This window comes from Geotrypetes seraphini, chromosome 4 (genome assembly GCF_902459505.1).
Source record: "Geotrypetes seraphini chromosome 4, aGeoSer1.1, whole genome shotgun sequence".
In the NCBI taxonomy this organism is placed as follows: domain Eukaryota; kingdom Metazoa; phylum Chordata; class Amphibia; order Gymnophiona; family Dermophiidae; genus Geotrypetes; species Geotrypetes seraphini.
The window spans coordinates 269,850,501-269,877,062 of record NC_047087.1 but is presented as its reverse complement, the minus strand read 5'-3'; the positions used below and the strand labels follow the sequence as shown (position 1 = coordinate 269,877,062).

Below are 26,562 nucleotides of genomic sequence, written 5' to 3'. Positions count from 1 at the left end.
GGATTTTATCCAAAATTGTTGCATTCCATATGGTTCTCGATTAGTGAAGCATAGGACAACTCGGACCCCTGAAGAAGGAGTGTTTCACCGAAACATGGACCGTGTTGGGTCCGGACTTCATTTACATGAGAGCCATCCTTGTACATTTCTCTCTGCAGTTTCTTTTTGTTTTTTGGTACTTTCCCTTCACTGTACACCCGTTGGATTTTTCTTTGTTTTGCTTATGCATATTTAACAAAAGGGCTCATGCTCAGCAAATCCCTTTGTAAAATACCATGAGAAATGAGCACCTTCTGATAGACAGTGACATGGAAACCATTACCGCTAGAGGCATTCTTGCAGTAATGGGGAGGCTGGATTCCCTACTCCTCCGTCCTCCAGAATAGAACATAGAAACATAGAAACATAGAAGATGACGGCAGAAAAAGGCTACAGCCCATCAAGTCTGCCCACTCTGCTTACCCACCCCCTGTCTATGCCCAATTTCCTTATCTTGACCCTCGTAGGGATCCCACATGGGTATCCCATTTATTCTTAAAATCTGGCACGCTGTCTGCCTCGATCACCTGCAATGGAATACTGCTACTGCTTCTCTAAACAAGCAGCAGCAGTGGCAAAACAGTCTGCCGGACTCAGTCTGATGTGTCTGGCTCTGCCCTGGAAAAGGATGTCGGAGGGGCATGACTAACGTGACCATTTATTTTTTTTATCAAAATGGGACATCTATTAATTGTCAGTCCCGCCCCCAATACCGCTCTAGCCCCACCCCAATTCCTCGCCCCACCCCCAATTTCTTCCATTCATTTTTCATGTACTCATAAAATCTTATTAATTCATAATGGTAACCATAAAATTAAAAAAAAACAAAACAAAGCACACTATATGTAGAGGTGTTAATTATCATTTATATTTGGGGGGGTTTTCAAAGATGTCAAGGCAGATGACTTTAAAATATTCAATGTCACCTCAGTAACTATAGAAAAATAGACAAATATAGTGCAAAATATAGACAGCAGATATAAATTCTCAAAACTGACACATTTTGATCACTAAATTGAAAATAAAATCATTTTTCCTACCTTTGCTGTCTGGTGATTTAATGAGTCTCTGGTTGCGTTTCCTTCTGACGGTGCATCCTTTCTTTCATTTCTTTTTTTTTTCTGCACTCAAGCCCAACAATTGTCCCTTTCTATTCCCTCCCTCCTTCCTTCCCATGCCCTCAGTGCCCCTTCCTATATCCTTAGTGCCCTCAGTGCCTCCTTCCTATGTCCTTAGTGCCTCCTTCCTATGTCCTTAGTGCCCTTAATGTTCCTTCCTATGTCCCCCTCACTGCCTTCCAGCCTTTGTCCCACCCCCTCCCCTAAAGCCAGCCAGCTTACCTAATAAGGCATATGCTATAGGTTCATGCTAAGGATTGCCTATACAAGTTTGAAGTTTCATGGAAATGACTAAGAGAAAAACAGTGAGGGGTCCTTTTACTAAGGTGCGCTAGCCATTTTATCCCACACTAAATATTAGTGCATGCTAAATGCTAACGCGTCCATAGAATATAATGGGCACGCTATCGTTTAACGCGTACTTAAATGGCTAGCATGCCTTAGTAAAAGGACCTCTAAGTTATTTGCATGTGATATTTTAAGGGTTGTACTTGATTGGGTTTTTTTTTCTTTATTTGCTGGCTTTGTTTTGTTGCTTGGAAATGGACATTGTCTATTTGTGTTGTTTGGTTTGCCTTCACACACTAACAATGCACTATTGCTATGTGCATTGGGTTTTCTTTTACAATGGAAACCTAAAGGACTAAGTTATATGTGTGTGTGATATTTTGAGGGCTGTTCTTGTGCATAAATAATTAGAACTAAAATTATTGCCTGGACTAAAATATCATTAGTATTGAGCTGATGTTTGGCTTTTTTTTAAAAAAATTCAAATTTAATAAACATATAACAGCACAAAACAGAATGCAAGCAGAAAACCACATACAAAGCATATAGCACTCCCACCCCTAGTTGGCCTAACTAATAGAGAATATTCCTGCCTACAACAAATAATCATAGGCCAGCAAATAACCCCTCCAATCCCATGAACAACTCCAAACTCGCTCCGTCCACCCCATCCCCAGCCTCGGATTTTTGTGTGTAAAACCTACACCCTCCCCACCACCACCACCACCACCACCACCACACACACTACAGGTTTAAAATGTTTATTTACAATACCTTAGGCCCATAAAATTGCATGGAATCATCTTTCTGCTTTGAGCAGGGAGATGTGGGGAAGAAATTAAGACTGTGGGGATGGTGGGGGGATAGGGATGAAAAATGTGGATATGTTGAGGGGACAAGAATGAAAAATATGTTTCACTGCAGAGTCAGGGATGAAAATGTAGGGATGGTGGGGGGATGGGTCTGAATCTATGTCCCTGACTCACTTTCTACCTCCCGACCTGGACATCAAATTTCCAATCTCAATGTTTCATGTAAAATGGGTGTTCAAGACATCTAAAAGTGCCCTCTGCTGCTAATGCGATCCAAAACTATTAGTAAAATAAAGAACTTCAAAGCAAGGCAGGCTTTACAAAGTTGTACTGTCAAGCAACACAAACGAAATGCTGAGCCACCCATAGGAACAGAGTTCATTAACAGAATTTTAATTCCTTATAAAACCTTTAAAATCGCTTCGTTCAATGTCTCAAAATCTTCTCTTCATACCTTCTTTAAAATTAATTTATACATTGCGTCCCAATAATTTTGCTGTCACTGCCCCTACTCTCTGGAATTCGCTGCCTAACTATTTAACAATGAATCCGAAATAAAACAATTCAAAGCAAAATTAAAAACATTCTTGTTCCAGGATGCCTTTGGACAACAACTGTACCCTTAAGGACAAAAAACTTAAAATCATTACTTTTTACCCTAACCCACTGTGTTTTCCTTTTTTGTTTCACTTTTCTTTTACTATTGTAGTTCTTTCCCTCTTTTCCTATTGTTTGAAGTTGGTCTATATGTCGTATTAAGTGTTTCAGATTTTATCTAGTATCCCGATTTTTAATAAGTTTTTATGTAAATTTTATATTGTACACCGCTTAGAAACCTGATTAAGCGGTTTAAAATTTTTTTTTAATAAACTTGAACTTGAATGGACGGCTCAGTATTTGGTGTGCATTGCAGGGCAGTGTAGCTTTGTAAGAACAAAAATTCAAAAACTTCCACAACCAACAATTGCAAAAATCAAAACAAAATGGAACTTTTAATATAAAGCTTAATAAATCATCATTTTATCCAACATTCTAATCCATACAAGGTTAGATAATCTGTGACAGGGAGGAAAGGCCTCAGACTATACGTCCATGTCACTTACCAGCCTCATGGCCATTCAGCCAATGCGGACAAAAGTTTCAATCATTGGCCTTCCTCTTACCACCTCCTGTGCATAATCACGCTTATATTATATAAATACTACAAAATATGAAAAACCACTTATCTCAGTGGCGTCAGATGAATCATCCTAAAAACTAATGCTGATTCTTTTCTGATTCTGACGAGCTCGTTTCACAATATCTTCTTCAGAGAATCAGAACAGACATCAAAGTACATACAACAATAAAAACTGCATCTTAAAGGCTCACTCAGCCCATATCAGGCTGTTGTGACACAGACATATGAGGCTCCTTTTATCAAGCCGCGCTAACGGTTTAACGTGTGTAATACCGCACTCTAAACCGCCGGCTGCGCTAACCGCTACTGCCTCCCTTGAGCAGGCAGTAGTTTTTAGGCCAGCGTGGGGGTTAATGCGTGATGAAATGTTGCGCTTATTAACGCTGCTAGCGCGGCTTGATAAAAGGAGCCCATAGTCGCCTTTCCTCCCTGCCACAAATTATCTAACCTTGTATGGATTAGTATGTTGGATAAAATGATGATTTATTAAGCTTTATATTAAAAGTTCCATTTTTTTTTTGAGCTTTGTAAAAGTGATCTAAAAGGTTTGCTAAAAAGAAAAATCACACTTCAAGGCTAAACTTCAAAGTATATAAGACTCTAAAAGCGAAATCAATGGCTACTGCTTTTATAAAACCAAATTTCTATAGAAATCATTAATTTCTTGGGGCCCCTTTTATCAACTGTGGTAGAGATTTTTACCACGGGCTGGTAAGGTAAATGCTCTGACTCACTCATTCAATTCCTATCAGTGTTGAAACATTTACCGCAGTTTGATAAAAGGAGACCTTGGTTCATTGGTAATAAGCAGCTCAATTTTTCTACTGCAATTTAATATTAATAGTATAATAATGTATAAAACAATTAATAGCATAATATGTAAGGATAAAAATCCATGAAAAAATGTATCACTTTTATATTTGCAAGCAGATTTTATTTAGGTTTAAAATGAAAAGAAATAATCACAGCTTTTAGTTACTTGCTGAAGTTTCCAGTTTGCGCTTGTGAGGTGGATCTTCAATTATTCTGATAATGTCACCACGGTTTTTAAGATCCATAGGTTTCTCCCAAACTGATAGCTGCATTTTAGGATTGAAGAAGAATACTCGGTCATCTCCAGTCCAGACTATACACCTGTTTAAAATTAATAAACTAATCTCAGTTGATTTCAAATAGAATTACAAATTAAAAAATACAGGTAATGGTTTTTATATTTTTCATGTGATCTTCAATGTACGGAAAAAATAATCATGAAAAGAAAAGTTCCTCAAAACTAAAAAATTTTTCCCTGCTGGTGATAGAATTCATGCCAATATTCAGTGCAGTCTTTAAAAAAAATGCTAATTTCTTAAAATTTTACAATTGCTGTACATTGAAAAGAGGAGACTGAGAGGGAACATGATTGAAACATTCAAGATAATGAAGGGAATAGACTTAGTTGATAAAGATAGGTTGTTCACCCTCTCCAAGGTAGGGAGAACAAGAGGGCACTCTCTAAAGTTAAAAGGGGATAGATTCTGTACGAACGTAAGGAAGTTCTTCACCCAGAGAGTGGTAGAAAACTGGAACGCTCTTCTGGAGGCTGTTATAAGGGAAAACACCCTCCAGGGTTTCAAGACAAAGGGCTCCTTTTATCAAGGTGCGCTATGGGGGTTAGCGCGTCGGACATTTCATCACACGCTAACCCCCGCGGCAAGCCAAAATACTAACATCTCGTCAATGGAGGCGTTAGCGGCTAGCGTGGCAGGCGGTTTAACGCGTGGTATTCTGTGCGTTAACCCCCTACCACACCTTGATAAAAGGAACCCAAAGTTAGACAAGTTCCTCCTAAACCAGAATGTACACAGGTAGGGCTGGACTCAGTTAGGACACTGGTCGTTGACCCTAAGGGCCGCCGCAGGAGCAGACTGCTGGGCACGATGGACTACTAGTCTGATCCAGCAGCGGCAATTCTTATGTTCTTAGACCACCACCTCTCCAATCTGCTGACTATAAAGCCCAACTACAAAACATTCATGAAAGAACTTAAAAACTTTCTATTCAAGAAATTTATCAAATGATCTAACTAAACCTGATCGACCCTCACAGATCCTGATGCATACTACATCTATTAACCATGTATTCTCCCTGGAAACTCTTGTTATAAACTGCATAAAACTGAAAGGTATTGGCGGGATAGAAGACACCAATGTAATGTAATGTAAAATATGATTCTGTATCGTATAAGTAGGGTTTCTCATTTTAGAAAAGGATGCAACTATGGAGGCATCCACACACAAATGGGAAGAGGCTTGCCACATAGGAGACAAGGAAGTACGGAGAAGAGGGAGGGAGGGGATGGGACAAATGAGGAAAAAAAATGGAGGAAGGGGTTAGCAGACATTGGCTACCTATTTCCCACCGTATTACATTCAAAATTATACTCTTAGTACATAAAACTCTGACTTTCAATGAACCGCAATTTATTTCTAAAATGATCATTCCATATAATTCCGTACGTTCCTTACGATCATCGGCTTCGAACTTATTATCTATCCCCTCCTTGAAAATTATTGGTATAAGAAGAAACGACATCTTTTCCGTTATGGCACCCACGTTGTGGAACTCATTACCAAATTACATAAGAATAGAAAAAGACTTACAAACATTTAAAAGATTTTTAAAAACTTTTTTATTTCAAGATGCATTTGAACACATAATATAACACACATAATTTTTATACATTTTATTACAAATATTGGACTTTTTAAATCCCCTCACCCCGTATTGTGTTTTCCCATTCATGTAAATTTCAATAGATAAAAATGATGTAACTTTTCCCTTCTTTCCTACCCAGTCATGTTATTCTTTGACTTTAAATGTATTGTATTGACTGTTCCTTAAAATTTTGATACTGTTTTAAATTGTCTGTAATATGTCTAACCTGTCAAAATTATATGTGAAACCACTATCTGTGGCTTTTAGAGTGTACATCGCCTAGATATTACGATAGGCGATTCATAAAATGCTAATAAACTTGAAACTTGAAACTTGAAACAATGTCAGGGTATGGATAGGCAGACAAAAAAAAAAGGCAAGAGTGGTGTCTTTTTAACCGGTAATATAATCTTTATTAACCAAGTATAGTCCTGACAAGGATCCCTATATGGATAGGAACAGGAAAAGGGAGCAGAAATTAGCATTCTGAAACATATAATAGGGTTTCTGATTTTAGGTCTTAACTGCTACAAATCCTAATGCAAAAAAAAAAAAAAAAAAAAAAAATATATATATATATATATATATATATATATATATATATATATTTCTTGGATAACTGAAAAATACCACTTCCCTTGGTACTGTTATCCCTCCCCTGGCTTGTCTTGTTTCCTCCACTCAGCTGTAGTTTTTTTTCTGTGTTAAGGTACGCAATGCAAAAACATTAGTTACCCCTAATTTTTGACCATCAAACAAACCCTAAATAGCTGGAGCAAATATTCAAAAGAACTTATCTATATAGAGGGCAATTCTGTAACTGGGGACCTGAAAGGACCCTATTTTATACAGGAACATATTATACAGAAACATAGAGGGGCATAATAAAAAACAACCTGTAAGTCCCCATTTGGCCTAAGTCCCTCGGCACATAAAGTAGGCAGCAGGGAAATGTCCATTCTGGGAAAAATGTCCAAAATGTGGGGTTTTTTTGAGAATGGCCTACCTATACATTCAGCAATTTAATCACCCAGACCGCTACTATGTGTATGTGTAGAAAACATTCCCGACCCAAAAATTGCCCAAGTTCCATACACCCAAAACAAGATCTTTTAGGTGAAGGAGGGGCCAGTACTTCGCCGAAAAGCATGATTCTCTAACCGGCGTCTGTCATAAACAACACCGGTTAGAGAATTCTGGAACTGTACCCCCCCTCCCCCCACCCCGCAACAATTGCATCAGAAGGGATGTCCAGTCCCTCCTGCTCGAAGTCACCATGACCCCCCCCCTAATGTTCCCCGGCAGAAGAGATGCCCGATCTCTCCTGCTGTGATCCTCCAAACCCTCCCCAGCATGATCAATTGCGCACTTCATCGCCAGGAGGGATGCCCAGTCTCTCCTGCTGGACAACCCCTCCCCTGAACCCCTGCCAGACCGCCCAGTCCACCTCCCGGACCCCTCTCTAACCTTTTCATGATGGCCGGATGGAGTCCCGTATTCAAATTTGCTGATTTCACTTTTGCAGCTTGGCTATGTTGGGTCATCCTTAAATTATTAACCTGAGTGTGGCTCCAGTGACAACCTTATCCCCTTGACCTTCTCTGCTTTTAGCCTTCTTTGATTCTTTTTTTCTCTTCATGCAATGGATCTCCAACATATAAATTCATATTCACTATGATAATCCTGAAAATCTAAGTGGATAAGTATGCCTCCAGGAAAGGGTTTAGAAGCACTGTCTTAGATCACAAGCTAACAGAGCTGCATATTATTCATATGACAGTTCAAAAGAAACAATAATTAAAGATCAGATATATATTGATTTAGACTCTTCCATCTGAGGTGAAACCTAAATGAAAAAAATGATGCTTTTCTGTTGCGGCAGATTCACACTTTCCAGTTAGAAATATGACATTCTAATTCTGCAACTAAGAACATAATAATAACATGTAATGGATAGGAGTCTTCTTTAGAAAGATCAGCAGTTTTTGTATTGATTTCCATATGATTATACTAAAGGTGAGTTGTTCTTCTAAATGCAAGTACCAAGCAAATCTTGCCCCAGATACATATCCAATAGGAATGTAGCTATAGACAGAAGTAGAGCATGACAAACACTAGTTACTGCTAATGTTGGAAAACCTACCTACTTTCAATGGGATCCACAATGCTCAGTGAGCAATAAAGAATAAGTGAATTCATGTGCATACTTTTGCTTTGAATATTACCCCATGGAAAGTGCCTGCATACATTTATACCCAGTGGCTTAGTAGGGGGGGGGGGAGATCTGCCCCAGGCGCCATCTTACTCGAGGTGCCGGTAGCCCTCCTCCTCTCCGTCCCCCTTCCCACTCCTCCCCCTGCCGTGCGCATGTCCCTTCCCCCATACTTTTAAAACTTTGGCGCAAGCAGCCACCAACTTGCTACCCACGTCAGCTTCGGCGCTCTCTCTGACATCACTTCCGGGACCCACGCCTAGGAAATGACATCAGAGAGAGCGGCCAAAGCCGACACGGGCAGTAAGTTAGTGGCTGCTCGTGCTGAAATTAAAAAGGTATGGGGAAGGGGTGCGCACATGCATTGGGGGACGAAAGAGGGCAGGGGAGGGTGCTGCTCACCCTCGTTATGCCACTGTTTATACCCACTATGTAGTATATACACATCCCATGGCTTATTTGGTAGGAATATTTTATAAAGTGTGCATCTAAACAGAAAAACTTAACCCAGTACCATAGCACTGATTGAGTGGGCCCTGGATGAAAAATTAAGATGGGTTCCAATTAACACCATTTCTTCCAATGTAGTGGGAATAGGGTACGGGGTAACTCCTTCAGAGCTCTAGTAACAAAACCATGCAAAAATGCAAACGCATTCCAGCTCTAATATCTAGGACATAAATAATAACAACCCTACCCATAAAAGGCAGTACCCTAGACTACCAATACTTTTCCTGCTGGGAAAAAAAAAACCAACCCAGAGCAAGTCAGATTGCTACAGGGTCTACAGAGAAACTAAACACCAGCAGAATACCTCATAGGAACTACATGTTAGCAAATCCATAAGAACAGAACATAAGAATAGCCTTACTGGGTCAGATCAAAGGTCCATCAAGCCCAGGAGTTCGTTCTCACAGTGGCCAATCCAGGTCACTAGTACCTGGCATAAACCCAAAAAGTAGCAACATTCCATGCTACTGATCCATGGCAGAAAGAAGGGCCTGAGGCAGGCTGGAAACAGTGTGTCTTCATTCAATGAGTTTGGAAGATAGAAGTGAGGGGGATAGATGTTAGACCTACTGGGGGAGAAGGAGAGCTAGATAGCGAGATGCTAGACCCACAGGAAGATAAGGGAAGAATAGTGAGAGAGAGCTGTGGGGGTAGGCAGCCTAAAAGGAGGACACTGGTCTAAGAGTAGGTAGCCCCTACCAGTGGGCAGCTGTAGGCTTTTTGTCAGGCTCTCTCAAGGGCAGCGGGAGACCTGTGTGGACCCTTTTTTATGTTTTAGGTTTGAGCTGCTTTATGAGTCCTAAATGCATTTACAAGTTCTATTTTGAAAGTTCGCATTCCCAGCACTGGAGTGACACCTAGTGGACCTAAACATACCCGTGAGGCAGGCCTCCATCTGGAGGCCGAAACACGGACCGTGTCAGGTCATTTACTGGATCCTTTCACAATAAGGACATCACTTTTATAGGACTTTCTAGTCATGTGTTTCTACATGTATTTTGTTTTAAATTTATAGACAAAGAATTATGTGTCTCAAGGTTCTATCCCACTTCCCACTTGTTCTCTTTCTGTTGGATTTTACGTGGGGTATCTGTTCCCTTTCCTTTGTTCTACATTTGCTTCCTTTCTCCACGCAAGCCAGAAAAACCTACTTGAATACATGGATGTATGCAGATAAGGTTGGTTGCATAAAGCATGGGAAATTTGATAAAAGGCTATCTGTTCCTGCAAAACATTGTTTTTACATATAAAAATGTCCTTTAAAGATCACACTTTTTCTAGTATAAGGCCCCCTTTATCTGTAACCCGTGACTGACCCTTTTTTAAGTACCTAAAAAATTTCCGTTTTCCGACACATTTGTGTTCAATCTGCATTAAGCATGGGGATCAATCAGATCAATCAAATCATACTTTCTGGCTCTATTTAACTAAGATATACCAAGGACACGATTTTCAGTCAATACCGCAGAGGGCCATGAGAAAAAATGAAACCAGCAATCTTAGGCTCTTTCTCAGCTGAAAAATCATTTAGTTGTACCCAGCTAAAAAATTAAACTGTTAGATTTATAGCAGTAGCTAATAACATGCGTTAGGAAATAATGCATGATTTGGCCTCTTAATGTATGTTAAATGGTCAAACTGTACATTATTTTACTGTAAAGCACATTAGGTTAAGGTACCGGAGGCTGAATAATGAGATGACAATTATGCAAAATGCATGCAAAGCACCTCATTATTATGACAATTGAATATCACAGCTTCTGTTAAACACTGCACGCTGTGTTATTCATGGGAAAATAATGCCAGCTCACAGCTGCCATGGTTTTCCCTGCCCAGGAGAACTAGGTTGCTAACTACTACTACTACTGTTACTACTATTTATCATTTCTATAGTGCTGAAAGGTGTACACAGCGCTGTACATTCAACATGTAATGAGATGGCCCGTTCTCAGAAGAGCTTACAATCTAATTAGGACGGACAGACAGAACAAATGGGACAGATAGGAGTTGGGGTTGCAGAAAGAATAATAAGATGGACATAGGTATCTTACGGTGAGTGGGTGTCAGAGTTGAAGGCAGCCTTCAAAATGTGGGCTTTTAGCTTTGATTTGAATAATGGCAGAGACAGAGCTTGACATATTGACTCAGGCAGTCTGTTCTAGGCATACAGTGTAGCAAGATCGAAGGGACAGAGTCTGGAGATGGCAGTGAAGGAGAAGGGTGCAAATAAGAGGGGGGGGAGATAGATGAGGAGAGATATATTATACTATACTATTTCTTATAACCTCCTATACTGTATCCCCCTATTTCCTGTAGCCCTCCTATATACTGTAGGGGCTGCAGAGTAGCCCCATATACTGCATCCCCCTATTTCCTGTAGCCCCCTGGGGGGAGGATAAGAGGGCCTCTTCAAATTTTTTTGTTTGTTATTTGGGTCTCTGCCAATATTCAACTATGGCCTGCATTATTATCCTACTTGGGCTCTGGCTGAATATTGTCGGAGTTAGGGTTACCAGATTTTTGTCCATAGAAACCCAGACACATGGCATCACCCTGCTCTGCCCCTAACCACGCCCTGTTCAGCCTCCAGTCCCGCCGGTTTTGCCTCTAGCCCCGCCTCCACAATGCTTCATCTTTGTTTTCCGACCTCCGGGCCACTTCTTGAGGGTCTCTGAGCATGCACAGATGCGTGTGACATCATCCGCGCATGCTCAGAGGCCCTCCAGACACGGCCAGGAGATCGGGGCTTTCCAAAGCCCATGCAAACTACCGTCCAGGCACCCAGATAGTCCTCTAAAAGGAGGACATGTGTGGCACAGTGGTTAGAACCAGAGAATGGCACGGTGACAAAATTCATCACCGTTTCCGTCCCCGCGGATAACCGCGGGAAACCATCTTCATGTCATTCTTTAAGGAGAGAGGAAAGAATCAGAGTATGAATGGCCACAACCACTGACCCACAAGCTTTGCTTTGAAGAATGCTGGTGTAGAAGGATTGAAGTTGAGATAGACACTACAGAATGATAGTCTCTGGTATCCAGCCCTCTTAAGGGCTCTGCAGACCGGGCCTTTTCCTGCCCCAGCACAGTGAAGGGGAAGGGAGATCGAGTCGTCCCCCTTCACTGCACCGGAGGAGCGTCGCATTCGGCGGTTTGCCCCGCCCCCAGCAGCCACTTCGGCACCGGCCTGCCTTCCCAGCCCTCTTAAGGGCCACGTACTATATTCCTTGACTCTCACTTGCGGCCTCCCTGACCTGATCATCTTCTCTCAAGTTCACAGATTTTTTCTTTCTATCTTCCCCCAACACCTCTCAATCTCCCCCCTTGCGAACCCAGTTTTAGTCTCCCCTTCACACTAGCCTCCCAGATTGCCCCCCCCCTCTGAATCTTCTCCCCCCTCCTGACCAGACCAACATTTCCAACATGACCAGCATCACCCACAACCTTCCCGCCTTTCTCCTCCTCTATTTACTCAGCACAAGAGGCTTGATTACAAATGTTCTAGCATTTGAACCTATTTCAACCTACACCACTTGGACTAGCATCCCCGGTCCTGACAAACTCCTCCGCCCTCATCGACTTATACACGATTGCACAGAAGCAGGTCCTTTCCCAATTCCTGTGATCAATACCACCCGCCACCCTCCTAGACCAACTCCTAAAAGAAAACGATCTTTAAAATATCTGCAACGTACGATACCCTCCTGCCCCCCACAACAATCCATTCTTCCTTGTGCCTACCTGAACATCCGCTCAGTTAGAAATAAGGCCCAGCTCATCAAAGACTGGCTGGAAGAAACTCGCTTAGACATTGTCCTCCTAACCGAAACATGGCTCATTTCCGACCAGGACCCCATCATAGGGGACATTCTCCCTCCACACTACAAAATTATCACTCTCTCAAGAAACTCAAAAAGAGGAGGTGGCCTCGCTATCATTCTCCATAATCACCTTCACTTCCATGTCCTAGACTCTAAATCAACCAAGGACCTAGAAATCCTCACCTGCAAAATTTCCAAAACAGACTGTATAGATAACCTAATCGTCACGCTATTCTATATACCCCCTAATAAATGGAATCAAGCAAAAGATGATTTCTACGAACACCTTCTTGCGAACTCCTCAGCAGGTACCTACAATCTCTTAGCAGGAGACATCAACCTGCACCTAGAACAGAAAGAGAACCCAAATGTCGCAGACCTTCTCTCCTTCCTCACGACACTAGGCTTCTCCAATCCCCCCCAAACCACAACCCATAACAAAGGCCACCACCTCGACCTCATCACCTTTCTCTCCAATACCAACACCACCCCCAATATAAATCTCTTAGACCAAACCTGGTCAAATACCCCCTGGTCTGACCACCTCCTGTGCAATTTTGAACTTGCCTGGCACAAAAAACAACCTGACAAAAAGCCTAACCCCATCCATACAAAGCAATCCATCTGGACAAGAGAACATCTTAATCCAGCAGACTTCTGGTCACACTACACTCCCATCTCCGACTCCGACGCAGACCCCAACTTCCACCTAAATTGGGAAAAATTTAGCGACCAGGTTCTTAACACCACTGCCCCTCTTAAACTTCGCTCGAAAACTCTTCGCCCTTCAAACAGTTGGTTTGACGCGGACCTCCTGACCATAAAACGAGAAGTCCGGAAACATGAAAGAATCTGGCGTAAATCAGGGACTGACTCAGACAGACTTACCTGGCGACTGAAAGTCAAAGAATACAAAAAACAGATCATCGATAAGCGCAGTAAACACTACTCCCAACTAATAAACTCCCCTTCCCTAAACAGCAAAGCACTTTTTAGACTAGTTAATTCCCTATTCGACATAGACTCTCACAAACGCTCCAACTCCGACCTCCCTCCCTCCGCAATCACTCTAGCCGACCACTTCGCGAACAAAATCCACACTCTAAAACTGTCTATTTCAGCTCACAGCCCCGATCCCCCACTCAACCTACGCGCAGCAGATACTGAAGGTACAATAGCCGACATGTCCTGGACCTCCTTTGTAAATCCTGACTGGAATCTATTCCTCGAACTTTATTCTAAATACGCCAATTCCAACTGCCTATTAGATACTTGTCCTCCCACCATCATGAAATGCGCCCCCCCATCATTCAAAGCAGAACTCTTCAATTGGGTATCTCTATGCCTGTCCACGGGATACTTCCCGTCCGAACTTGGCCACATCCTCATTTCCCCAATCCCTAAACAACCCAAGGAGCCAATCTCTTCCATCACCAACTACAGACCCATTGCCAACATACCACTCTTCCAAAAACTCATGGAAGGTCTTGTCAACAACAACCTTACGAATTACCTCGACAAGTTCAATATTCTTCATGACTCCCAGTCCGGTTTCTGCCCAAATCATAGCACCGAAACCGTCCTAGCTGCCCTGACAAATTATCTCCTCCACCTGTTCTCTCTGGGTAAAAGCGCCCTGATACTTCAATTCGACCTGAGTAGTGCCTTCGACCTGGTCGACCACGACATTATGCTCAACTGCCTTGACTCCATCGGCATCTCCGGACAGGTAATAGATTGGTTCACAGGCTTCCTAACAAACCGTACCTACCAGGTCCACAGTAATGGAGCCTTCTCCCACCACTGGCGTAACCCTTGTGGAGTCCCACAAGGCTCTCCCCTATCCCCCTCCCTATTCAATATTTACTTGACCCCTCTGGCACGAAGCCTAGCAAACTCTAACCTAAAATCGTTCATATATGCAGATGACATCACCATCATTGTCCCCATTACCTCACTCACTCTAGAAACGGAAAAACTCATCGCATCTATCCTCACCAAGTTAGAATTGTGGACCTCAAAACTCAAATTAAAATTGAACTCTGAAAAAACCAAAATCTTCCTAGCGAGTCCCAACCACAAATTAACAAACACTTCCCTCAGATTGAATGGGCTAGATTACCCTATCTTACCCACCATAAAAATCCTTGGAGTCATCCTGGACCGCACCCTAACCTTCGATGACCATACCAGTGCCCAGGTGAAAAAATGTTTCTATACCCTCTGGAAACTGCGCTCCATCAAACGCTACTTCGACCACCAAGCCTTCCGTCTACTCGTTCAATCTCTGGTATTAAGCATATTAGACTACTGCAACATTATTTACCTGGGATCCTATAAAAATACCATCAAACGTCTTAGAACAGTCCAAAATGCGGCCATCCGCCTCATCTATGATCTCAAAAAATACGACCATGTTAGCCCCTACTACACCAAACTCCATTGGCTTCCAGTTGAGGCAAGGATCATCTTTAAGTTCGCCTGCCTCTGTTTCAAAACTCTTACAGGATCTTCCCCAATCTACTTGTCTGAGCACCTTGAAATAGCAGGCCCCTCTCGCCCACGAAACGCCCACCTATTCACCTTTCCCTCCCTAAAAGGCTGCCTCTACAAGAGATTCATTGATAGAACACTAGCATTCCAAGCGGGCAAATGGAACAATTGCCTTACCGCCCTCATCTCCAACTCCCCGCCCTACCACCTGTTCAGGAAGTCACTAAAAACCTACCTCTTTGACAAATTCCGCTAACGCTGCCTTCCCTCCTTCCCTGCACCCTCCTGACCTCGACATGCCTCCATTCCCTCTGACTACGCCCCCCTCCCAAGCCACTATGGCCTCTCTTTCTCAATCTCTGTTTTATCTAATTGCCCTGACTTTTCATTGCCTCCATTTACCACCGCTATAACATGTAACATCGCTATATACGTACTGTCTCTTCCTTAGTATATGCCTTTCTATTACTGCTATTTATGTAACTTCGCTGTAAATGTAACAACACTGTAATATGTATCATCGCTGTAAATGTACAGTCTCTTCTATTGTTAACCGCATTGAACTTCCATGGTATTGCGGTATACAAGAATAAAGTTATTATTATTATTATTATATTGTGATGTCATAATGCCTCATTCCACCAGTGCCTAAGAGCCAATCACATCAGTGATGTCACAATGGCTTCATTATCCTTGGCTCACATAAGCACAGCCACTGACCCGCAAGCTTTGCTTTGAAAAATGCTGGTGTAGAAGGACCGAGGTTGAAATAGACACTAGAAAATGACATGAGATTATTTCCCACGGTTATCCACGGGGACGGGAACGGTGATGAATTTTGTCACCGTGTCATTCTCTAGTTAGAACTACAGCTTCTGCACCCTGAAGTTGTGGGTTCAAATCCCATGTTACTCCTTGTGACCCTAGGTAAGTCACTTAATCACCCATTGCCCCAGGTACATTAGGTAGAGTGTGAGCCCACCGAGACAGGTAGGGAAATATACTTCAGTACCTGAATGTAAACCACCTAGGCCAGTGATTCCCAACCCTGTCCTGGAGGAACACCAGGCCAATCGGGTTTTCAGGCTCGCCCTAATGAATATGCATGAGAGAGATTTGCATATGATGGAAGTGATAGGCATGCAAATTTGCTTCATGCATATTCATTAGGGCTAGCCTGAAAACCCAATTGGCCTGGTGTTCCTCCAGGACAGGGTTGGGAACCACTGACCTAGGCTATAAGTGGTATATAAATACTATAAATAAATAAATGTCTGGGTTTCCCCCGACATCTGGTAGCCCTAGTCAGGGTCCATATAAGCTTTGATAACCAGCACTGGAAAAGTTAGCCCTGGGTATTTAAAATGCTTTACAGTGATGCCCCTAATAGCTTTCCTAGCTTTACTGAACTATTAGGTAGATCTGCGACCAGCATAACTCTAACAACCTGACCCTATCATTCCCAACTCTGAAAGATATAAAATACAAGATATCTCACAGCAAATCATTTACACTTCTCCCTCGTCATTCACGGGGGATACGGGCAGAGCTGGACCGCGAATGGCGAAAAACCACGATTATCCGGCTCTGACCCACCCCCCACCTCCCTGCCGCCTTCCCGGCCTTCCCTGGTGGTCTAGAGGGCTTTCAGGGCAGAAGCGATCTTCCTACGCTCCTGCCTCGTGCAGATCGCCATGAGGAAATGGCTGTAGGGAGTTCCTGACGTAGTCTCGAGAGACTACGGGAACTCCCTGCAGCCATTTCCTCATGGCGATCTGCACGAGGCAGGAGCGTAGGAAGATCGCTTCTGCCCTGAAAGCCCTCTAGACCACCAGGGAAGGCCGGGAAGGCGGCAGGGAAGGAAAAAATATGGGGTTTTTAAAAGTTTAGACTGTTTTTTTTTTATTTTCCCCATCCCCAGAAAAAATCACGATTATATGAAACCGCAAATGGAGAAACCGCGAATGGGGAGGGGGAAGTGTAACTACTAACTAGCAAAAGCGTTGAATTCACTTCCCATCAAAATTCACAAAACCACTAAAAAACATCTAATAACACGTCCCCCGAAACAAAGGCAATATTGATGGTCAGCTGCTATTTATGATGTAATACCTCAGACTGTATGTATAATTTGATAACAATTTGTGCAATCTCAAAATCTCATGCAGTACAATTGTATTTTTGGGGGGCCTTTAAAAGATATCACAACTTATTCATACAACAGCAACAGGAAACTAGAAATCCTAGAAGAGAAGGATATCTCTTTAGTGTCTTTTCCATTTTATGCTAGAGAATAAATAAATATTTAATGCTTCTAAAATCTCCTTTAACTTCCTTACTTCCAGCTGTACTGATCTAACAAATTGGGTTATTGCTGTAGTGGCTTTCATCATAAACCTGCTACTGTGTAGCACTGCTGAAATATGGACAGCTATGCAGAGACCTTAAGGATGGAGGTTACGACCATTGTAAATATATATACTTGTTTTATTATAAATAATTAAAATGAAAGGAATGAAATATCTCTGAAAGGAATAAAAAGAGGTCTAGGAACAAAAGCAGCTGGAGAGGCCTCGAGCCAGATAAATTGCACTCCAGTGGTCTATAGTCTGTTCCAGCGCTTTAATTCTGACATTATGCCTTAGAGCATGGTTCCCAACCCTGTCCTGGAGGACCACCAGGCCAGTTGGATTTTCAGGATAGCCCTAATGAATATGCATGAGAGAGATCAGCATTTAATGGAGGTGCAAGGCAGGCAAATCTGCTCCATGCATGATTCATTAGGGCTATCCTGAAAACCCGACTGGCCTGGTGGTCCTCCAGGACAGGGTTGGGAACCACTGCCTTAGAGCAGCGTTTACCAAACTTGTCTTGGAAGCAGTATATGAGAATCTATCTCATGCATATTCATTTTGAATATCCTGAAAACCCAACTGGCTTGGGGGTGAGTCCCACCAGACAGGGTTTCAGAACTGCCAAGCAGAGACACCCCTCCCCCGCCCTCTTCACTCCCCACCTCCACACGCTCCTTCCTTGCACCCTCCTGCCATGTGCGTGCCACTCCCTTCCCCCATACCTCTGTAACATTCCTGCCATGAGCAGCAGTCCCCTAGATGCTGTCACGCCAGCGTCAGCTCTTCCTCTGACATCACTTCCAAGGCGCAGGTCCAGGAAGTGATGTCAGAGAAAAAGCCAACAGTAGAGCAACAGCAGCTTGGGAGTTGCTGCTCACACCAGGAATGTTACAGAGGCACAGGGGAAGGGAAGCAGCACACACGTGGCAAGAGGGGGCAGGGAAGGAGCGTGTGGAGGAGGGGAAGTGAAGAAGAGGGCAGGGGAGGGGTGCCACCACCCCGAGCCACTACTTGGCAACCCTGTCTGCAACCCTGCCTGGTGGACCCATCCCAAGCCAGTTTGTCCAGGTTTCGGACAGCCCTAAGCTCCGGCCATGTCTGGAGGACCTTCAACAAGCATGCGTGGATGATATCACACGCAACCGCGCATGCTGGAGGTTGGAGAAAAAAAGAGACAAGGCTTTTGGGAGGCGGGACTGGAGGCGTAACTGGGCGGATTGGAGGCAGAACAAGGCTGGGCTGGGGGCAGAGCGGGGCAGGGCCATATGTCTGGATTTTCCTTTGTTAAATATGGTAACCCTAGCATGAGCCATCTCCCTCTGGGGACTGAAGAACTCCCTTTTAGCAGCTTTTCCATCACCAGTAGGAAATATGTTAATACGATGTCATCTCCTGCTACTGTGGGGCCAGTCTCACAATAAGAGCTGCAAATTCTCACAGTTCTCACAGTTCTTATCATGAGAAAGGTGTCTCCTGCTGCTGGATAGGGAGGTGGTTTGTTGGTGCTCGGCCTGCAGAGTTTGGTTAAGCCAGGAGACATCTGAATATTTTACATTAAATGCATTTAAGATTACTAGATGTGGCTGCTCTATAGATACACATTTGAGTTGCCCTGTTGTGTAAAACAAAGTTCATACTGTAGTATTGGTAAATTTACATATATATGTCTTTCATTGTTTCATGACTATATTTATTTGAATTTATCAAAAAATATACAAGCTGGAGATAAGTGCAAGTTTCTTACAGTTTTTTGCTGTTATTTGCAGTTTAACTTGTGTATTTTAAACTGTATTTTTGTAAACCTTTCTCATGGAGTTTTTTGACCTAGGATGTGTTTTGTATGACAGTTTATAACTGGTCATATAGTTTCTTGGTTGCTTCCTTGAAACACTGAGGTCTTTTTCTCCATTTTAGATACTTGCCTTTCAGCCTGCTACCTTCCACTATTAGCAGCTTTACTTTGAATATTTGTTGTTAATTTTTTTATATTTATTTGAATACATTCAGACCACTATTCAAAAGCTCTCATCTGGCTAGTCATTCTCTCTGTCTCAGTGTTTCTTAGATTTATATAGCACGATCCTTGGCTATATGCAAATTTATTTCATGCATATTCATTGTGATGATCCTGAAAACCTGACTGGCCTGCTTTGCTTCCAGGAGAGCATTCAGAAAGCAACTGTTCTTTCTGGTTAAATATTCTATCTGTGAATTTTCAGTGGTACTATGTGGATAGTGCGGTGGCTTAACTTAATGGCAATTTTCATTGGGATGAGTATAATGTATTTTCTTTCTGCCCCCACTCTGCCTGCCTTCTCCTATCCCCCCCCCCCCCCATCAAACTTATACCTTAGCTAGCAGGGAGCCCCAAGAGCTGAAGACATCCTTTGCCTTCCAAACACCCAGGCCATCAGAACACTGCTGTAGCCAGCAGGCAGCACTCCCAGCCACCAATACTGACACTCAGTCTGTCAACATCTGCATCTGTGAGCCCTGCCACTGATGACTGTGGTGTTCTGATGGTATGGAGCAGGGCTGCCCAAGTCCGGTCCTCGAGATCTACTGGCAGGCCAGGTTTTCAGGATATCCACCACGAATATGCATGAGAGAGATTTGCCTGCACTGCCTTCTTGGTATGCAAATCTCTCTCATGCATGTTCATTGTGGATATCCTGAAAACCTGGCCTGCCAGTAGATCTCGAGGACCGGACTTGGGCAGCCCTGACATAGAGGTTTGGCAGACTGAAGATATGTTCAGCTGATGGGCCTTGGGCCTTGGGGATCCCCGACAGCTACACCAATGGTGTGATCCTGCTAATGGGCCCAGGCCTTATTTTCATTTTAGAAGAAAATTATAAACTTATCTTTTTTCAAAATTTATACTTAATTAACTCCTTGATCCTACGTATTTTGTTTAATTAATGAATCTTTTTTAATCCGCATTGAACTCCATGGTTATGCGGTATAGAAATCTGATGTTATTCTTGATTTCTCCTTCCTATTTTCAGGGCATAGATCGTAGAAATCTACCCAGCACTGGCTTTGCTTCTCAATTACCAGCGTTGTCATCTAATTGGAAAATTACTAACGTTGTCATCCAATTGGAAAATCCGAACCCCCCTAGACTGCCCCCCAGGCCCGCCCAATTCTACCCATCCCCATCCTATTATGCCCTAATCCCACCCCCAATCCCACCCTAGCTCCACCCCCCACTGCCTGCTTTTGTCAGACAAGGAGGAAGCTTCTGCATGCACAGATGCCACACGATGTCACACGCACACATGCGTGTGATGTCATCACGTGGCATCCGCGCATGCACAGACTTCCTCCCTGCCCGACGCGATTTCAGGAGGCTTTTAAAAACCTGGGCAAAGTACTGGGCTTCGAAAAGCCGTCCGGATCCCCAGACACGTCTTCAAAAGGACGACATGTCCGGAGAAATCCGGACGTCTGGTAACCCTACATCTAATCATCGCCAAGCTTGTTTGGTTCCATGTCTTTCATACAGGGTTCCTTTGATTTTCCCACACATTTTTGAATTCTATTAACAATTTCATCTCCACCACCTCCCCTGCTCTGGAAAATGCTTATTTGTATATTAATACCACTCAAATATTCGAGAGTCACATTGAATATGCAGATTGTGGCGCTGAATTTCAAATGCAGTGGCTGACATTTCAAATGCAGAAGGTGGTGTTACAATTGTGACCTATTTTTAAGTATTTCCAATTTGGATTATATCCTGTTTGACAAAGCAGCACACATAAGTAAATGTCAGTGTATACGTATTACCTCAGTAGTAAGAATATGTTCATTTCCCTGTATAGAAATGGTGTGTAATCTGAACCCATTTACTTTTCTCTGCAGGCTCTCTTCCCTCCAGATAAAATTGTTATCACTAGATGGCATGTCAAGAGGCTTAAAATATGTTTGGCAAGTTTCAGTTCTAATGGCAACAGTGAGAATATAATCATCCTTCCAATCTATTCTTTAGTGAATACAAAAGTGTACTTATATCATAGAAGATACCTTTAGATAAAATAACATAAGGCTGACACTTAATGATGTCTCTGCTGAGGAATGGAAATCTCCCAAAATCTAGTTAGCAATTTATTTAGGAGCAGCTTCATCAAGACGTCAAATTAATGTTCTGCAAAATAAGATATTGTTGCTAGCCCAGTCTACTAACTAATTTTTTTTAAAAAAACCAAAAAAACCCAACCCAGACTTTTGAAAGGAAATGGCACTTTCCCAATTATGATTTCAAGATTTGGTAAACACTTCTTTTAGGGCCTTAGTACCTATTTTTTTGGTCAAATTTAGGCCCCCTTTTACGAAGCCATATTAGGCTTTTTTTATCGCCGACTGTGGTGGTATTAGCTCTACGCGCATAGAATTCCTATGAGCATTGGAGCTAATATCACCATGGCCGACGATAAAAAAAAAACTAATGTGGCTTTGTAAAAGTGTGTGGGGGGAGGTGGGGTAGACATAGAGAAGGTAGACAGAGACAGATTCTTCAGACTGTGGGGAACCGCAAGTACAAGGGGGCACTCAGAGAAACTGAAAGGGGACAGGTTTAGAACAAATGCTAGGAAGTTCTTCTTTTCCCAGAGGGTGGTGGACACATGGAATGTGCTCCCGGAGATTGTGATAGGGCAGGGCACGCTTCGGGGGTTCAAGGAAGGTTTAGATAAATTCCTGAAGGATAAGGGGATTAAGGGGTACAGATAGAATTAAAGGGTACAGATAGATTTAGAGATAGGTTATAGGAAAAGCCAGGATCCACTTAACAGGTCGTGGACTTGATGGGCCGCCGCGGGTGCGGACTGCTGGGCGCGATGGACCTCTGGTCTGACCCAGCGGAGGCAACTCATATTCTTAAGTTCTTATAAATGAGCTCCTGACTTATTTGCTTCCTTAGGTACATTTTGCAAGTAATTTTGTGTATTACTGCTGTGACCACAAACATTTCAAGGAGTAACGATGAAATGATTTAAAGGGTCTTTATGGCCCACTTTAGAGGTACCCCTTCTTGATTTGCCCTGGAGTCTCCAAGCCCTGGTAGGCAGTGTCCATGTACACTCTTTTTAAGCCCTGAATGGGGCATATAATCAATTAAAATGGTCCCTTGGTCCTCTTCTGGGAGAACCCTCATGGCCCTACTGCCATATTGTTAGTTTTCCTCAATACGTACATAGGATATGAAAGACAGATATAGCCCCCTCCCTAAAGTCTGACATTTTAAAACCACTAAAATTAAGGGTCAGCCCAGCCCCTTTCCCATGTCTTCTCTCTTACTCCTAGGACCCTGACATACCCCAGATCTGAAGGATGTTGAGGACTGGGACAACCCCCATTTGTTTCTGTTCTGGTGGATGAAGCTTCTGAAAGAGGCCACCTGATACCTAGCAGTAGTATTTCAGCACGACTGCTAGGGGGCCAGGCAATGCCTTTTTAGAAATACAGACACTGGTACAGGAAGAAGTAAAAATTGCCTCTGCCCTCAAATTCCCAGGAGTAAGCTAGGGCACAAGGGATTAGGAGGTATGGAGGAGGAAGAAATAGCTGTTAGTTTTGGTTTTAAGGAATGGATCCTAACTTTGTGTTGATTTGGGGGATTATATTTGTTATTTATAAGTGTTGCCATACTGGGACAAACTGATGGTCCATCACACCCAGTATCATGTTTCCAACAGTGGCCAATCTAGGTCACAAATACAGGTACAAGATCCTATATCAGAAATTCCAAAAACGGAAAAGTTCTGAAAAACAAAATTTGGTGTGAACCGTAAGTAGTTAATTTCCCCGACGTGACACACGCTGAAACCAACACAGGTGCATGCATTTCTCCTGATCTTTATGCAACTTAGATCGGAAGGCTGGAAGGTGGCTGGAAAGTAGAGAGCTGAAGATCCCAGGACGGCAGTGAGAAGCAGAAAAGGAAGTGTTAACAAGTGGTCAGTGACTATGCATTAATGTAAGGTTTAGTCCATGCCCATTCTTCGCTTTACTCCAGCTTATGCAATTAATGTTTGAATTAGTACATTAAATGCCAAGCCACCATGTTAACTTGTAGTGTTGGCTTGTGCTAGTACATGCTAATTCATGAGATGCATATATCTAAATAAAAGGCACCTTATTATCTACCTTGCTGGATTGCCTTGCTTGAAATTTCCCCCTCAGAGTGAATAAAAGTACAGGTGGTCTTTCATAATTTGCCTATCCCGCAAATTAGGAGGTATGCGGTAGTGGTGTTTGATTCTGGGAAGTGAACAACTTGTATTGGTTTGCATTTTAAATAGTATACACAGGGCCTGATTCTATAAACAGTGCCTAACTCCAAGATGTCATTGAGCACGATTATAAAATCCTTAGGCTAGGGCAGGGGTCGGCAACCTTTTTAAAGTAAAGAGCCAATTTATCCTAAAATTTTGACCCAAAATTTACAAAGAACCACATTGGGTAGAGAAGGGAGTGTGAGGTACTTCAGGACTCTCACTCTCTCTTCCCTGCCCACGGTCTAGATTCTCTCTCCTCTTTCTTCCCTCTAACCACTCGCAGGTCTCTGAATCTCTCTTCCCTCCCTCCCTCCCTCCCTGCCTGTCCCCTTCCCCCCAATCAATAGCCAAGTTTCTTTCCCTTCTCCAGGGACGACACTTTAATCTCCCATCCCACCCCACGATCCCTCCTGGGCCTACCGAGGTACCCGATGGTCCAGCGGGGGTCTTTGTGGTAGGAGCATGGCCCTCTTGATCCTGGCTTCAGGCAGCTGCCATCTAAAATGGCTGCTGCAATCTCTCACGGCAAATTTCAGCATTTCCTGTAGCAGTTGTGAGAGGTTGTGGCAGCCATGTTGGAAGTCAGCTCCGAGGAAGCAGTAATGAGAGGGCTGCACTCCTGCCACGAAGAGCTCCACTGGACCACCAGGTACCTCGGTAGGCCTGGGTAGAAAAGCCACATATGGCTTGCGAGCCACAGATTGCCGACTCCTAGACTAGAGTTTTCTTGACCTATATCAAAGCATCTAAGTTAGGTGCCTAAGTCAAATGTTATGCTATGTTAATCAGGTTTTCTATTCTGCCTTTACCTATTCAGTTCAAGGTTGGATTACATTACAAGATTACATTCCTGGGTCAGTTACCCAGGAAGTCAGAATGGATAATATGAAACGGACATTCAATAGGGTCACTAGTACAGGTATATCAGTACAACTATTAATACAGTTAGGTCATAGTTACAAATATATAGCTACAAGTAGGTCAACGTTGACTCTTTGTTTTTGTCCCAGGAGTTGCATTAGGGCTTTTACAATTTCCATTTCAGTTACTTCAGGGTTGGCTACCTGTCTTGCTACAGAAATGCTTTTATAAGTTTTCAGAACCTAAGATATGAGCGTCAGAGCAGTGTCTGAACATTTACCACTCCAGGCCGCAGTAGAAAATTTCAATGGCTTAGTAAAAGGGGGGTTAGTCTCATAAATCTAGACAAATGAATGGCAGGCCCAAATTTAAATGCTTAAGGGGCAATCGTACTAGTATGAAGTGGCACCTAAATGTGGGCATGACAAAGAAGCACTCTTAGTGCCAATTACATAACAGCATTATAGAACAATATCACAGAGTCATGTTAACGCACCAAAACCTAGATGTGACAGCTTACATCAGGTCAATGGCAGACATTAGCCAGCATGCCTAAGTGTGACATGCAGTGCATGCATCTGATACCCATGCTTCACCTACATTTGCTGTTACACACTATGCAACTTGTGTGCCAATTTTATACAATAGCTCCTAGCACATACACATGTAAATACTAATGTGTGATGTAATTCACTCATGTAAGTATACTTCTGTAAGTTAGTGTACATAATTACAAGGGAATTCTATATATGATGCAAAATGTTAGGTGCTACTTTACCAAACTCTCAATATGAAAAAAACATTCTAATCGATGCAAGCCACCAAAATAGGGCAGAATTGGTAGATCCACATCCATACACAAAACCAAACACATTTACGCACCCATTTATTGGATATTGCCTACTTGCTTCCACACGAAACCGCCAAGGGGGTGTGACCATGGGAGGGGCAATCCCTTTAAGTGCACGCACGGTTATAGAATAGTGCACATCAGCATCCAACTTGCATGCTGGGATTTATACATGGTTTCAGTTGGTAAAACTCCTCACGCCACAAGTTGGGTGCTGCTCCTGATGCTATGGATTGACTGTAAGCTATTATAATTTGACATCATTTGACCCCTTTGCATCAATGTACGATTCTTGTAGGAATTAGTAAGAATGACATCTAGTGAATTCTGCCATGTTGATATTATTGTATGGTGTGTGTGTTGGTTGCTATTCATTATGTATGTTTATTTTGTGCACTGCTTTGATTTAAAGCGGTTTATAAATTTTTATGTTCAAAAAGTTTTATTGATTTGGTCAGACATCCAAGTGGTACAAATATAAATTTTTAAATAAATAAATACATGCTATTGTATAAAGGGTGCCAATCCTGGAAAGTCCATTACAGAATGCCATGGAACACCAATTTTGGGGGGTATCAAACTCTGAGCGTCATTTCCTGAATCTAGACCTTAGCACACAAATTTAGGCATCCCTTAATAGAATTAACCTTATAACTTTTAACTCCTAATTTAAGATGAATGTTCAGCTGAAAATGTACACTTCTAAGTCAGACTGAAAACAGGCTACACATTTAGGAGTCTAACTTAGGACTTACATTTAGGAGCTCAGCTTGAGATGAATAATGGGCTCATTAACTTACACAGTATGTGGTAGAAAATAATAATGCTTTTCTATAAACTCTAAATGGACTTACCAAGATGATCCGGGTACAGGTGTAGATGCTACTGGCTTAGTATCTTGAGATCTGCTACCCTCTTCAGAGCCCACTTTTATTGTTTGGTCCTTAATAGGACAAAATAAAAAGTTAGCCAATAATAAAAATTAGCTTTATTTGTAAAAATGAATACTATAGCACTCATCTGAAATTAATCGCTTGCATTGATAAG

The 26,562-nt window shown here is 42.6% G+C and overlaps 1 protein-coding gene across 2 annotated transcripts in view; it reads right to left on the bottom strand.

Moving 5' to 3' along the window:
• The window catches only part of TCERG1L (transcription elongation regulator 1 like), a 449,140-nt gene that overhangs the window by 63,413 nt on the left and 359,165 nt on the right, over nucleotides 1-26,562 (bottom strand). For both annotated transcript variants that reach the window (XM_033943432.1, XM_033943433.1), the window contains 2 exons: nucleotides 26,370-26,458; nucleotides 4,417-4,571 (listed from right to left, as the gene is read on the bottom strand). In XM_033943432.1, coding sequence (XP_033799323.1) covers nucleotides 4,417-4,571; nucleotides 26,370-26,458 — 244 coding nt within the window. The remainder of the gene's footprint in view (nucleotides 1-4,416; nucleotides 4,572-26,369; nucleotides 26,459-26,562) is intronic.